The sequence below is a fragment of the Salvelinus fontinalis genome, unplaced genomic scaffold, assembly GCF_029448725.1.
Source record: "Salvelinus fontinalis isolate EN_2023a unplaced genomic scaffold, ASM2944872v1 scaffold_0035, whole genome shotgun sequence".
Classification (NCBI taxonomy): domain Eukaryota; kingdom Metazoa; phylum Chordata; class Actinopteri; order Salmoniformes; family Salmonidae; genus Salvelinus; species Salvelinus fontinalis.
In genome coordinates, this window is record NW_026600244.1 from 319,444 (window position 1) to 336,139 (window position 16,696).

At 45.4% G+C, this 16,696-nt stretch overlaps 1 protein-coding gene across 1 annotated transcript in view; it reads left to right on the forward strand.

Annotated features, from left to right (window-relative positions):
• LOC129842345 (14-3-3 protein beta/alpha-A-like) overlaps positions 1–16,696 on the forward strand; it is a 47,022-nt gene that overhangs the window by 20,165 nt on the left and 10,161 nt on the right. Inside the window, exons 4-5 of the mRNA XM_055910862.1 lie at positions 3,752–3,915; positions 13,296–13,391. Of these exons, the coding sequence (XP_055766837.1) occupies positions 3,752–3,915; positions 13,296–13,391 (260 nt within the window). The remainder of the gene's footprint in view (positions 1–3,751; positions 3,916–13,295; positions 13,392–16,696) is intronic.

Consider the following 16,696-nt stretch of genomic DNA (forward strand, 5'->3'; position numbering starts at 1 on the left):
TTAGGTGTGTTATTCATAGGAGTCATTAGGGTTATGTGTGTTATTTATTAGGGTTAGTTGTGTTATTCATAGGAGTCATAGCAGGGTCATTAGGGTTAGGTGTGTTATTCATAGGAGTCATAGCAGGGTCATTAGGGTTAGGTGTGTTATTCATAGGAGTCATAGCAGGGTCATTAGGGTTAGGTGTGTTATTCATAGGAGTCATAGCAGGGTCATACTGTTAGGTGTGTTATTCATAGGAGTCATAGCAGGGTCATTAGGGTTAGGTGTGTTATTCATTAGGGTTAGGTGTGTTATTCATAGGAGTCATAGCAGGGTCATTAGGGTTAGGTGTGTTATTCATTAGGGTTAGGTGTGTTATTCATTAGGGTTAGGTGTGTTATTCATAGGAGTCATTAGGGTTAGGTGTGTTATTCATAGGAGTCATAGCAGGGTCATTAGGGTTAGGTGTGTTATTCATAGGAGTCATAGCAGGGTCATACTGTTAGGTGTGTTCTTCATAGGAGTCATAGCAGGGTCATTAGGGTTAGGTGTGTTATTCATAGGAGTCATAGCAGGGTCATTAGGGTTAGGTGTGTTATTCATAGGAGTCATTAGGGTCATTAGGGTTAGGTGTGTTATTCATAGGAGTCATAGCAGGGTCATTAGGGTTAGGTGTGTTATTCATAGGAGTCATAGCAGGGTCGTACTGTTAGGTGTGTTATTCATAGGAGTCATAGCAGGGTCATAAGGGTTAGGTGTGTTATTCATAGGAGTCATAGCAGGGTCGTACTGTTAGGTGTGTTATTCATAGGAGTCATAGCAGGGTCATTAGGGTTAGGTGTGTTATTCATTAGGGTTAGGTGTTTTATTCATTGGAGTCATAGCAGGGTCATAATGTTAGCTGTGAGGGAGGCCAGTTGAGGCTAGTTCTAGTGACTGAAGGAAGCGGTAACGGCAGGCTGGGCGGCCCGGTAACGGCCGGCTGGGCGGCCCGGTAACGGCCGGCTGGGCGGCCCGGTAACGGCCGGCTGGGCGGCCCGGTAACGGCCGGCTGGGCGGCCCGGTAACGGCCGGCTGGGCGGCCCGGTAACGGCTGGCTGGGCGGCTCGGTGGGCCACTACGAGAGAAAGAGAGAGGAGGAGAAGGGTGTGGCCTGTTTACTTTGTGTTGCAGCAGTAGAGCTGTGGCCCTCTGGTTGATCCAGGGCTTTGGGTCTTCTATAAACCTTACTACGTGGTGATGCCACGCCCCTGACCTCATTAGGGTGTGTCCTACATAATCCAGGGTCGTACTGTTAGGTCTGTTATTCATAGGAGTCGTAGCAGGGTCATTAGGGTTAGGTGTGTTATTCATAGGAGTCATAGCAGGGTCATTAGTTAGGTGTGTTATTCATAGGAGTCATAGCAGGGTCATTAGGGTTAGGTGTGTTATTCATATGAGTCATTAGGGTTAGGTGTGTTATTCATAGGAGTCATAGCAGGGTCATACTGTTAGGTGTGTTATTCATTGGAGTCATAGCAGGGTCATCAGGGTTATGTGTTTTATTTATTAGGGTTAGGTGTGTTATTCATAGGAGTCATAGCAGGGTCATTAGGGTTAGGTGTGTTATTCATAGGAGTCATAGCAGGGTCATTAGGGTTAGGTGTGTTATTCATAGGAGTCATTAGGGTCATTAGGGTTAGGTGTGTTATTCATAGGAGTCATAGCAGGGTCATTAGGGTTAGGTGTGTTATTCATAGGAGTCATAGCAGGGTCATACTGTTAGGTGTGTTATTCATAGGAGTCATAGCAGGGTCATTAGGGTTAGGTGTGTTATTCATTAGGGTTAGGTGTGTTATTCATAGGAGTCATAGCAGGGTCATTAGGGTTAGGTGTGTTATTCATTAGGGTTAGGTGTGTTATTCATAGGAGTCATTAGGGTTAGGTGTGTTATTCATAGGAGTCATAGCAGGGTCATTAGGGTTAGGTGTGTTATTCATAGGAGTCATAGCAGGGTCATACTGTTAGGTGTGTTCTTCATAGGAGTCATAGCAGGGTCATTAGGGTTAGGTGTGTTATTCATAGGAGTCATAGCAGGGTCATTAGGGTTAGGTGTGTTATTCATAGGAGTCATTAGGGTCATTAGGGTTAGGTGTGTTATTCATAGGAGTCATAGCAGGGTCATTAGGGTTAGGTGTGTTATTCATAGGAGTCATAGCAGGGTCGTACTGTTAGGTGTGTTATTCATAGGAGTCATAGCAGGGTCATAAGGGTTAGGTGTGTTATTCATAGGAGTCATAGCAGGGTCGTACTGTTAGGTGTGTTATTCATAGGAGTCATAGCAGGGTCATTAGGGTTAGGTGTGTTATTCATTAGGGTTAGGTGTTTTATTCATTGGAGTCATAGCAGGGTCATAATGTTAGCTGTGAGGGAGGCCAGTTGAGGCTAGTTCTAGTGACTGAAGGAAGCTGTGACGGAGGCCAGTTGAGGCTAGTTCTAGTGACTGAAGGAAGCTGTGACGGAGGCCAGTAGAGGCTGGTTCTAGTGATTGAAGGAAGCTGTGACGGAGGCCAGTAGAGGCTGGTTCTAGTGACTGAAGGAAGCTGTGACGGAGGCCAGTAGAGGCTGGTTCTAGTGACTGAAGGAAGCTGTGACGGAGGCCAGTAGAGGCTGGTTCTAGTGACTGAAGGAAGCTGTGACGGAGGCCAGTAGAGGCTAGTTCTAGTGACTGAAGGAAGCTGTGACGGAGGCCAGTAGATGCTGGTTCTAGTGACTGAAGGAAGCTGTGACGGAGGCCAGTAGAGGCTGGTTCTAGTGACTGAAGGAAGCTGTGACGGAGGCCAGTAGAGGCTGGTTCTAGTGACTGAAGGAAGCTGTGACGGAGGCCAGTAGATGCTAGTTCTAGTGACTGAAGGAAGCTGTGACGGAGGCCAGTAGATGCTAATCAGAGAGACAATGTGTGAACAGGAAGTTAAAGCAGAGCTCGGTTCCTCTTTGGTGTCAGTCTGTTGTGTTGAGCTGCACAGTGGAAGACATCGTCGACACCTCTCTGTAACTGGCACAGGAAATAGACCTAGAACTTAATGCTCCTCGTAGGCCTCGTCCACCTTTACCACTACAACCATTGTGGTAACGTTGTCACTTTGACTCACTGACTACAGCCATTACTTCCAGCCCACAACATGCCTAGATTTTCTTGCTCTTAGTTTTTCAAGTTATATTTTTGGGGGGGGGGGGGGGGGGGGGGGGGGGGGTTATAATTTCTGATCTTAAAGACGGAACGCTGTCTGAAATGAAGCTATTCAGCAAAAAATGACAGTTGATGTTATCGTCTTAAAGAGATGTATTTATTTAAAATAGTATATTTCTAATCTTTATCTCTCTCCTTTCTCTCTTCCCTCTCAATTCAATTAAATTCAATTCAATTGACTTTATTGACATGGTAGGTTCGTTATTACTTACATTGTCTCTCTCTCTCTCTCTCTCTCTCTCTCTATCCTCTCTGTCTCTCTATCTCTCTCTCTGTCTCTCTCTCTGTCTCTCTCTCTTCTCTCTCGGTCTCTGTCGCTTCTCTCTCTCTCTCTCCTCTCTGTCTCTCTATCTCTCTCTCTATCTCTCTCTGTCTCTCTCTCTTCTCTCTCGGTCTCTGTCTCTTCTCTCACTCTCTCTCTCTCTCTCTCTCTCTCTCTCTCTCTCTATCCTCTCTGTCTCTCTCTCTGTCTCTCTCTCTTCTCTCTCGGTCTCTGTCGCTTCTCTCACTCTCTCTCCTCTCTGTCTCTCCTCTCTCCAGCCATCATCGGTAACTCCCAGGAGGCCTATAAGGATGCGTTTGAGATCAGCAAGAAGGACATGCAGCCCACCCACCCTATTCGTCTGGGTCTGGCTCTCAACTTCTCTGTCTTCTACTACGAGATCCTCAACTCCCCTGAGCAGGCCTGCAAACTGGCCAAGACGGTACGTGGTTATCAGCCCATCCAAGATGGCCGCTTGATGACGGGTTGACAGTCCTGATAGGGCAGCGAGTCTCAACTGATGGTTCGCGGGTTGTTTTCAATGGGTGTTTTATACATGGGATCACCGCTGTAGGAACTTTATACATGGGATCACTGCTGTAGGGTGTTTATACATGGGATCACTGCTGTAGGACCTTTATACATGGGATCACTGCTGTAGGACCTTTATACATGGGATCACCGCTGTAGGACCTTTATACATGGGATCACCGCTGTAGGACCTTTATACATGGGATCACTGCTGTAGGACCTTTATACATGGGATCACTGCTGTAGGACCTTTATACATGGGATCACTGCTGTAGGACCTTTATACATGGGATCACTGCTGTAGGACCTTTATACATGGGATCACTGCTGTAGGACCTTTATACATGCGATCACTGCTGTAGGACCTTTATACATGGGATCACTGCTGTAGGACCTTTATACATGGGATCACCGCTGTAGGACCTTTATACATGGGATCACCGCTGTAGGACCTTTATACATGGGATCACCGCTGTAGGACCTTTATACATGGGATCACCGCTGTAGGACCTTTATACATGGGATCACCGCTGTAGGATCTTTATACATGGGATCACTGCTGTAGGACCTTTATACATGGGATCACCGCTGTAGGACGTTTATACATGGGATCACCGCTGTAGGACGTTTATACATGGGATCACCGCTGTAGGACCTTTATACATGGGATCACTGCTGTAGGACCTTTATACATGGGATCACCGCTGTAGGACCTTTATACATGGGATCACCGCTGTAGGACCTTTATACATGGGATCACCGCTGTAGGACCTTTATACATGGGATCACTGCTGTAGGACCTTTATACATGGGATCACTGCTGTAGGACCTTTATACATGGGATCACTGCTGTAGGACCTTTATACATGGGATCACTGCTGTAGGACCTTTATACATGGGATCACTGCTGTAGGACCTTTATACATGGGATCACCGCTGTAGGACCTTTATACATGGGATCACCGCTGTAGGACCTTTATACATGGGATCACCGCTGTAGGACCTTTATACATGGGATCACCGCTGTAGGACCTTTATACATGGGATCACTGCTGTAGGACCTTTATACATGGGATCACCGCTGTAGGACCTTTATACATGGGATCACCGCTGTAGGACCTTTATACATGGGATCACTGCTGTAGGACCTTTATACATGGGATCACTGCTGTAGGACCTTTATACATGGGATCACCGCTGTAGGACCTTTATACATGGGATCACTGCTGTAGGACCTTTATACATGGGATCACCGCTGTAGGACCTTTATACATGGGATCACTGCTGTAGGACGTTTATACATGGGATCACTGCTGTAGGGCCTTTATACATGGGATCACCGCTGTAGGACCTTTATACATGGGATCACCGCTGTAGGACCTTTATACATGGGATCACCGCTGTAGGACCTTTATACATGGGATCACCGCTGTAGGACCTTTATACATGGGATCACCGCTGTAGGACCTTTATACATGGGATCACCGCTGTAGGACCTTTATACATGGGATCACCGCTGTAGGACCTTTATACATGGGATCACTGCTGTAGGACCTTTATACATGGGATCACCGCTGTAGGACCTTTATACATGGGATCATTGCTGTAGGGCCTTTATACATGGGATCACTGCTGTAAACCAGCAAAAGATATAAATTTTTTCACTAACCTTCTCAAACTTCTTCAGATGACAGTCCTATAACATCATATTACACAATACATATAGAGTTTGTTCGAAAATGTGCATATTTAGCGGCACAAATCGTGGTTATACAATGAGAATAGTAGCCAAGCTGCCAACAAAATGTTGGGAGAAATCTTGGGAGAGGAAACTAATCTAATCAGTAACTAATCATAAACTTGACTAAAAAATACCATTTGGACAGCAAATGAAAGATACATTAGTTCTTAAGGCAACCGCTGTGTTAGATTTTTAAAATTAACGTTACTACGACATACAGCGTGCGTTAAAGCGAGACCGCACCGAAATTAATGGCGTAAAAGTATTTTTACATTTTCCAACAGAACAACGAATTAACATCATAAATACTTCTTACTTTTTGATGAGCTCCCATCAGAATCTTGGGCAAGTTGTCCTTTGTCCAGAGGAATCGTTGCTCGGTTGTAGATTGTCGCCTTCAACTTTGGAATTAGCAGTAAACATTAGCCATATGGCGAAGGGGTGTCCAACTCACTATAACGCAGCACTAAGAAATATCCTAAAATCGCAATATACTGATATAAACTGATATAACTCGGTTTAAAATAACAACATTATGATGTCTTTAACACCTATATCGAATAAAATCAGAGCCGGATATATCTAAGGCCTATAACGGGAGCTTTCCAGAACGCAATCCTGAGGTCTGTCTTGCGTCATGGCGAATGATGAAAAGACTGGACCCCACGTTCTCAGACCCTTTATATGGCCTCAGATCTGCCTAGCAACTCCATTCCAATTCTCACTATTCGCTGACACCCAGGGGAAAGCGTATGCAGTGCATCTCGACCAATAGAAGACATGCAAATTAATAAACTGACCCCAGAAACAGCCTGCCTGATTTCAGATTTCTCACTTCCTCACAGGAAAATTACTCCAACTTGAGTTCTGTTTTACTCACAGATATAATTCAAACGGTTTTAGAAACTAGAGGGTGTTTTCTATCCAATAGTAATAATAATATGCATATTGTACGAGCAAGAATTGAGTACGAGGCAGTTTAATTTGGGAACTAAATTTTTACAAAGTGAAAACAGCACCCCCTATTGAGAAGGTACAATGATCATAATCCATTGCGCATCTATACTGAACAAAAATATAAACGCAACATGTAAAGTGTTGGTCTCATGTTTCATGAGCTGAAATAAAAGATCCCAGAAATGTTCCATACGAACAAAAATATTATTTCTCTCAAATTCTGTGCACAAATTTGTTTACATCCCTGTTAGTGAGCGTTTTTCCTTTGCCAAGATAATCCATCCACCTGACAGGTGTGGCATATTAAGAAGCTGATTAAACAGCACGATCATTACACAGGTGCACCTTGTGCTGGGGACAATAAAAGGCCACTCTAAAAGGTGCAGTTTTGTCACAGAACACAATTTTTACTGTTAATTCCTCTACCATAAGCCGCCTCCAACGTCGTTTTAGAACATGTTTGCAGTAACGTCCAATCGGCCTCACAACCGCAGGCCACGTGTTACCACGCCAACCCAGGACCTTCACATCCTGCTTCTACACCTCGGGGATCATCTGAGACCAGCCACCCGGACAGCTGATGAAACTCTGTTTTCCACAACCAAAGAATTTCTGGTCAAACTGTCAGAAAGCGTCTCAGGGAAGCTCATCTCCAGGCTCGTCGTCCTCACCAGGGTCTTGACCTGACTGCAGTTCGGCGTCGTAACCGACTTCAGTGGGGACATGATCACCTTCGATGGCCGCTGGTACGCTGGGGAAGTGTGCTCTTCATGGATGAATCCCTGTTTTAACTGTACCTGGCAGAATGGCGTTGTGTGGGCGAGAGGTTTACTGATGTCAACGTTGTGAACATAGTGCCCCATGGTGGCGGTGGGGTTATGGTATGGGGCAGGCATAAGCTACGGACAACGAACACAATTGCATTTTATTGATGTCAATTTGAATGCACAGAGATACCATGAGGAGATCCTGAGGCCCCATTGTGGTGCTATTCATCTGCCTCCATCACCTCATGTTTCAGCATGATAACGCACGGCCCCATGTCACAAGGTTCTGGACATAATTCCTGGAAGCTGAAAATGTTTCAGTTCCTCCGTGGCTCTGCCTACTCACCAGACATGTCACCCAACATTCCCCACAATCAACAGCCTGATCAACTCTATGTGAAGGAGATGTGTCACTCTGCATAAGGCTAAATGATGGTCACACCAGATACTGACTGGTTTTCTGATCCACACCCCTACCTTTTTTATAAAGGTATCTGTGACCAACAGATACATATCTCTATTCCCAGTCATGTGAAACCCATAGATTAAGGACTAATTTATTTATTTCAATTGACTGATTTCCTTATACGAACTGTAACTCGGTAACATCGTTGAAATTGTTGCATTTTACGTTTTTATATTTTTGTTCGGTGTCCTTGTCTTTTACGCCTGCTGCAGAATAGACAACTGCACGATCATGAGGGGACGGAGTGGGCAACTGGGGCTTCAAGGTATCTCTACCTGAAAATACATGATCATGAGGGGACGGAGAGGGTAGATACATGATCATGAGGGGACGTAGAGGGCAGCTGGGGCTTCAAGGTATCTCTACCTGAAAATACATGATCATGAGGGGACGTAGGGGGCAGCTGGGGCTTCAAGGTATCTCTACCTGAAAATACATGATCATGAGGGGACGTAGAGGGCAGCTGGGGCTTCAAGGTATCTCTACCTGAAAATACATGATCATGAGGGGACGTAGGGGGCAGCTGGGGCTTCAAGGTATCTCTACCTGAAAATACATGATCATGAGGGGACGTAGAGGGCAGCTGGGGCTTCAAGGTATCTCTAGCTGAAAATACATGATCATGAGGGGACGTAGGGGGCAGCTGGGGCTTCAAGGTATCTCTACCTGAAAATACATGATCATGAGGGGACGGAGAGGGCAGCTGGGGCTTCAAGGTATCTCTACCTGAAAATACATGATCTACGTGATCGATTGTTGATAATCGTCCGGTCAAAAGTCTGCCTTATTTACTTTGAAAAACTACAAAATGGACGGCATTGGCAGCAGCTCTATAGAGATGAGATGATGACATGAAATAATAAAGTCTTCAAAGAAAAATGTAATATACACAACTGGAATATATATTTAAGTAATGTTAATAAGTGATAAGCAGTAATGGTCGGTCACTACCATCCATGGGACTTTTATTCAACTGTTTTATTCTGTTTTACAGCATTCATACCAAATCATCAAACCCAAAATAGAAAACGTGATTTAAATTGTTTTATTTATTTAAGAATGCAACCCAAACCGAACCTCAAAATGCACTAATCGCTCAGCACTAGTAGTTAACTCCAAATTAGATAGCTAACTAACATAATGTCACAGAGCATTATCTAACTGGGGATAGCTAGCTAACATAATGTCACAGAGCATTATCTAACTGGGGATAGCTAGCTAACATAATGTCACACAGCATTATCTAACTGGGGATAGCTAGCTAACATAATGTCACACAGCATTATCTAGCTAGCTAACATAACGGCAGAGCATTATCTAACTGGGGATAGCTAGCTAACATAATGTCACACAGCATTATCTAACTGGGGACAGCTAGCTAACATAACGTCAGAGCATTATCTAACTGGGGATAGCTAGCTAACATAATGTCACACAGCATTATCTAGCTAGCTAACATAACGGCAGAGCATTATCTAACTGGGGATAGCTAGCTAACATAATGTCACACAGCATTATCTAACTGGGGATAGCTAGCTAACATGTCACACAGCATCATCTAGCTAGCTAACATAACGGCAGAGCATTATCTAACTGGGGATAGCTAGCTAACATAATGTCACAGAGCATTATCTAACTGGGGATAGCTAGCTAACATAATGTCACAGAGCATTATCTAACTGGGGATAGCTAGCTAACATAACGGCAGAGCATTATCTAACTGGGATAGCTAGCTAACATAACGTCAGAGCATTATCTAACTGGGATAGCTAGCTAACATAACGTCACACAGCATTATCTAACTGAGGATAGCTAGCTAACATAATGTCACAGAGCATTATCTAACCGGGGATAGCTAGCTAACATAACATCAGAGCATTATCTAACTGGGGATAGCTAGCTAACATAACGTCAGAGCATTATCTAACTGGGATAGCTAGCTAACATAACGTCAGAGCATTATCTAACCGGGGATAGCTAGCTAACATAACATCAGAGCATTATCTAACTGGGGATAGCTAGCTAACATAACGTCAGAGCATTATCTAACTGGGATAGCTAGCTAACATAACGTCAGAGCATTATCTAACTGGGATAGCTAGCTAACATAACGTCACACAGCATTATCTAGCTAGCTAACATAACATCAGAGCATTATCTAACTGGGATAGCTAGCTAACATAACGTCAGAACATTATCTAACTGGGATAGCTAGCTAACATAACGTCAGAGCATTATCTAACTGGGATAGCTAGCTAACATAATGTCACACAGCATTATCTAACTGAGTATAGCTAGCTAACATAATGTCACAGAGCATTATCTAACTGGGGATAGCTAGCTAACATAACGTCACACAGCATTATCTGAGGATAGCTAGCTAACATAATGTCACAGAGCATTATCTAACTGGGCATAGCTACCTAACATAACATCACAGAGCATTATCAAACTGGGGATAGCTAGCTAACATACTGTCACGGAGCATTATCTAACTGGGGACAGCTACCTAACATAACATCACACAGCATTATCTAGCTAGCTAACATAACACCAGAGCATTATCTAACTGGGATAGCTAGCTAACATAACGTCAGAACATTATCTAACTGGGATAGCTAGCTAACATAACGTCAGAGCATTATCTAACTGGGATAGCTAGCTAACATAACGTCACACAGCATTATCTAGCTAGCTAACATAACATCAGAGCATTATCTAACTGGGATAGCTAGCTAACACAACGTCAGGACATTATCTAACTGGGATAGCTAGCTAACATAACGTCAGAGCATTATCTAACTGGGATAGCTAGCTAACATAATGTCACAGAGCATTATCTAACTGGGGATAGCTAGCTAACATAACGTCACACAGCATTATCTGAGGATAGCTAGCTAACATAATGTCACAGAGCATTATCTAACTGGGGATAGCTAGCTAACATAATGTCACACAGCATTATCTAACCGGGGATAGCTAGCTAACATAACGTCAGCGCATTATCAAACTGGGATAGCTAGCTAGCATAATGTCAGAGCATTATTTAACTGGGATAGCTAGCTAACATAACGTCAGAACATTATCTAACTGGGATAGCTAGCTAACATAACGTCAGAGCATTATCTAACTGGGATAGCTAGCTAACATAACGTCACACAGCATTATCTAACTGAGGATAGCTAGCTAACATAATGTCACAGAGCATTATCTAACTGGGGATAGCTAGCTAACATAACGTCACACAGCATTATCTGAGGATAGCTAGCTAACATAATGTCACAGAGCATTATCTAACTGGGGATATCTAGCTAACATAACGTCACACAACATTATCTAACCAGGGATAGCTAGCTAACATAATGTCAGAGCATTATCTAACTGGGATAGCTAGCTAACATAACGTCAGAGCATTATCTAACTGGGATAGCTAGCTAACATAATGTCACAGAGCAATATCTAACTGGGGATAGCTAGCTAACATAACGTCAGAGCATTATCTAACCGGGGATAGCTAGCTAACATAACGTCAGAGCATTATCTAACCGGGGATAGCTAGCTAACATAACGTCAGAACATTATCTAACTGGGGATAGCTAGCTAACATAACATCACAGAGCATTATCTAACTGGGATAGCTAGCTAGCATAATGTCAGAGCATTATCTAACCGGGGATAGCTAGCTAACATAACGTCAGAGCATTATCTAACCGGGGATAGCTAGCTAACATAACGTCAGAGCATTATCTAACCGGGGATAGCTAGCTAACATAACGTCAGAACATTATCTAACTGGGACAGCTAGCTAACATAACGTCACAGAGCATTATCTAACTGGGACAGCTAGCTAACATAATGTCACAGAGCATTATCTAACTGGGGATAGCTAGCTAACATAACGTCAGAGCATTATCTAACTGGGGATAGCTAGCTAACATAATGTCAGAGCATTATCTAACTAGGACAGCTAGCTAACATAATGTCAGAGCATTATCTAACTGGGGATAGCTAGCTAACATAATGTCAGAGCATTATCTAACCGGGGATAGCTAGCTAACATAACGTCAGAGCATTATCTAACGGGGATAGCTAGCTAACATAATGTCAGAGCATTATCTAACTAGGACAGCTAGCTAACATAACGTCAGAGCATTATCTAACTGGGATAGCTAGCTAGCATAATGTCACAGAGCATTATCTAACTGGGGATAGCTAGCTAACATAACATCAGAACATGATGCACCAGCCAGTTAACTTTCATTCTGAAATAACTTCATATTTCTGGAGGTAGTCAGATATTTGTTCAGAAAGACTTGAAATTGGTATGGGAGCTGACTAGCTGCTTATCAAAGGTAGATAACTGGTTCATTTGACCAAACTTTTTCTTAATGTTTCTCAAAATTACTGTAGCTGGCTAATTAATTTGATCATGCTTTTGTGAAGCACCCGGTTTTATGCCGTTTTTGTCGCCCTGTCACCTACGGTAGAACCTGATGAACGACACGAGGGAAATGCTTTTTGGCCAACCAGGGCCGAGGGGAGAAGGTTCTAGCGTGTCTCTCTGTCCTACCAGGGCCGAGGTGAGAAGGTTCTAGCTAGCGTGTCCCTCTGTCCAACCAGGGCCGAGGTGAGAAGGTTCTAGCTAGCGTGTCCCTCTGTCCTACCAGGGCCGAGGTGAGAAGGTTCTAGCTAGCGTGTCCCTCTGTCCTACCAGGGCCGAGGTGAGAAGGTTCCAGCTAGCGTGTCCCTCTGTCCTACCAGGGCCGAGGTGAGAAGGTTCTAGCTAGCGTGTCCCTCTGTCCTACCAGGGCCGAGGTGAGAAGGTTCTAGCTAGCGTGTCCCTCTGTCCTACCAGGGCCGAGGTGAGAAGGTTCTAGCTAGCGTGTCCCTCTGTCCTACCAGGGCCGAGGTGAGAAGGTTCTAGCTAGCGTGTCCCTCTGTCCTACCAGGGCCGAGGTGAGAAGGTTCTAGCTAGCGTGTCCCTCTGTCCTACCAGGGCCGAGGTGAGAAGGTTCTAGCTAGCGTGTCCCTCTGTCCTACCAGGGCCGAGGTGAGAAGGTTCTAGCTAGCGTGTCCCTCTGTCCTACCAGGGCCGAGGTGAGAAGGTTCTATCTAGCGTGTCCCACTGTCCTACCAGGGCCGAGGTGAGAAGGTTCTAGCGTGTCCCACTGTCCTACCAGGGCCGAGGTGAGAAGGTTCTAAGCTAGCGTGTCCCTCTGTCCTACCAGGTGTTAATGTCACGTGACCAAGTAACAGTGAGAAATGTCTTCCTCTCCAGCAACAAAACCCAACGATGTAGACTCGTCAATATGACACGGAGAACAACACTGTGTAATGTTAACTTCTGTTTTTCCCTGCAGGCTTTCGACGACGCCATCGCAGAGTTGGATTCTCTGAGTGAAGACTCCTACAAAGACAGCACCTTGATTATGCAACTACTGAGAGACAACTTGACAGTAAGTGTGGTGTACTAGACTCATAGTTCCCCTGCTGTCACTGGGCATGTAGCTACTGAGAGACAACTAGACTCATAGTTCCCCTGCTGTCACTGGGCGTGCAGCTACTGAGAGACAACTAGACTCATAGTTCCCCTGCTGTCACTGGGCATGCAGCTACTGAGAGACAACTAGACTCATAGTTCCCCTGCTGTCACTGGGCGTGCAGCTACTGAGAGACAACTAGACTCATAGTTCCCCTGCTGTCACTGGGCGTGCAGCTACTGAGAGACAACTAGACTCATAGTTCCCCTGCTGTCACTGGGCGTGCAGCTACTGAGAGACAACTTGACTCATAGTTCCCCTGCTGTCACTGGGCGTGCAGCTACTGAGAGACAACTAGACTCATAGTTCCCCTGCTGTCACTGGGCATGCAGCTACTGAGAGACAACTAGACTCATAGTTCCCCTGCTGTCACTGGGCGTGCAGCTACTGAGAGACAACTAGACTCATAGTTCCCCTGCTGTCACTGGGCATGCAGCTACTGAGAGACAACTAGACTCATAGTTCCCCTGTTGTCACTGGGCGTGCAGCTACTGAGAGACAACTAGACTCATAGTTCCCCTGCTGTCACTGGGCGTGCAGCTACTGAGAGACAACTAGACTCATAGTTCCCCTGCTGTCACTGGGCGTGCAGCTACTGAGAGACAACTAGACTCATAGTTCCCCTGCTGTCACTGGGCGTGCAGCTACTGAGAGACAACTAGACTCATAGTTCCCCTGCTGTCACTGGGCGTGCAGCTACTGAGAGACAACTAGACTCATAGTTCCCCTGCTGTCACTGGGCGTGCAGCTACTGAGAGACAACTAGACTCATAGTTCCCCTGCTGTCACTGGGCGTGCAGCTACTGAGAGACACCTTGACTCATAGTTCCCCTGCTGTCACTGGGCGTGCAGCTACTGAGAGACAACTAGACTCATAGTTCCCCTGCTGTCACTGGGCGTGCAGCTACTGAGAGACAACTAGACTCATAGTTCCCCTGCTGTCACTAGGCATGCAGCTACTGAGAGACAACTAGACTCATAGTTCCCCTGCTGTAACTGGGCATGCAGCTACTGAGAGACAACTAGACTCATAGTTCCCCTGCTGTCACTGGGCGTGCAGCTACTGAGAGACAACTAGACTCATAGTTCCCCTGCTGTCACTAGGCATGCAGCTACTGAGAGACAACTAGACTCATAGTTCCCCTGCTGTCACTAGGCATGCAGCTACTGAGAGACAACTAGACTCATAGTTCCCCTGCTGTCACTGGGTTGTCTTAGGATGTAGGAGAGTTACTGGTGTCTCTCACTCCCTTTTTTGGGGGGGTCACATATTCCTGAGACAAAGGTAGAGAAGCTGTGTAACCTGTGTACTCAGTAGGAACAAATATGAAAATGTATGCATACTCTGCTCACTACAGTAGTGAGTCTGCTAAATGACTCACTACTGTAGTGGCTCTGGATCAGAGAGTCTGCTAAATGACTCACTACTGTAAGTGGCTCTGGTTAAGAGTCTGCTAAATGACTCACTACTGTAAGTGGCTCTGGATCAGGGAGTCTGCTAAATGACTCACTACTGTAAGTGGCTCTGGTTAAGAGAGTCTGCTAAATGACTCACTACTGTAAGTGGCTCTGGTTAAGAGAGTCTGCTAAATGACTCACTACTGTAAGTGGCTCTGGATCAGGGAGTCTGCTAAATGACTCACTACTGTAGTGGCTCTGGATCAGGGAGTCTGCTAAATGACTCACTACTGTAGTGGCTCTGGATCAGAGAGTCTGTTAAATGACTCACTACTGTAGTGGCTCTGGATCAGAGAGTCTGCTAAATGACTCACTACTGTAAGTGGTTCTGGATCAGAGAGTCTGCTAAATGACTCACTACTGTAAGTGGCTCTGTATCAGAGTCTGTTAAATGACTCACTACTGTAGTGGCTCTTGATCAGAGAGTCTGCTAAATGATTATTTACTGTATGTGGCTCTGGATCAGAGTCTGCTAAATGACTCACTACTGTAGTGGCTCTGGATCAGAGAGTCTGCTAAATGACTCACTACTGTAAGTGGCTCTGTATCAGAGAGTCTGTTAAATGACTCACTACTGTAGTGGCTCTGGATCAGGGAGTCTGCTAAATGACTCACTACTGTAGTGGCTCTGGATCAGAGAGTCTGCTAAATGACTCACTACTGTAAGTGGCTCTGTATCAGAGAGTCTGTTAAATGACTCACTACTGTAGTGGCTCTTGATCAGAGAGTCTGCTAAATGATTCTTTACTGTATGTGGCTCTTGATCAGAGAGTCTGCTAAATGACTAGAATGAGTGAATGTACTCAGTCCCAGGTCGGCTCTACTGACATGTAATGTGAATGTACTCAGTCCCGGGTCGGCTCTACTGACATGTGAATGTACTCAGTCCCAGGTCGGCTCTACTGACATGTAATGTGAATGTACTCAGTCCCGGGTCGGCTCTACTGACATGTCATGTGAATGTACTCAGTCCCAGGTCGGCTCTACTGACATGTAATGTGAATGTACTCAGTCCCAGGTCGGCTCTACTGACATGTCATGTGAATGTACTCAGTCCCAGGTCGGCTCTACTGACATGTCATGTGAATGTACTCAGTCCCAGGTCGGCTCTACTGACATGTAATGTGAATGTACTCAGTCCCAGGTCGGCTCTACTGACATGTCATGTGAATGTACTCAGTCCCAGGTCGGCTCTACTGACATGTAATGTGAATGTACTCAGTCCCAGGTCGGCTCTACTGACATGTCATGTGAATGTACTCAGTCCCAGGTCGGCTCTACTGACATGTAATGTGAATGTACTCAGTCCCAGGTCGGCTCTACTGACATGTAATGTGAATGTACTCAGTCCCAGGTCGGCTCTACTGACATGTGAATGTACTCAGTCCCAGGTCGGCTCTACTGACATGTAATGTGAATGTACTCAGTCCCAGGTCGGCTCTACTGACATGTCATGTGAATGTACTCAGTCCCAGGTCGGCTCTACTGACATGTCATGTGAATGTACTCAGTCCCAGGTCGGCTCTACTGACATGTCATGTGAATGTACTCAGTCCCAGGTCGGCTCTACTGACATGTGAATGTACTCAGTCCCAGGTCGGCTCTACTGACATGTGAATGTACTCAGTCCCAGGTCGGCTCTACTGACATGTGAATGTACTCAGTCCCAGGTCGGCTCTACTGACATGTGAATGTACTCAGTCCCGGGTCGGCTCTACTGACATGTGAATGTACTCAGTCCCAGGTCGGCTCTACTGACATGT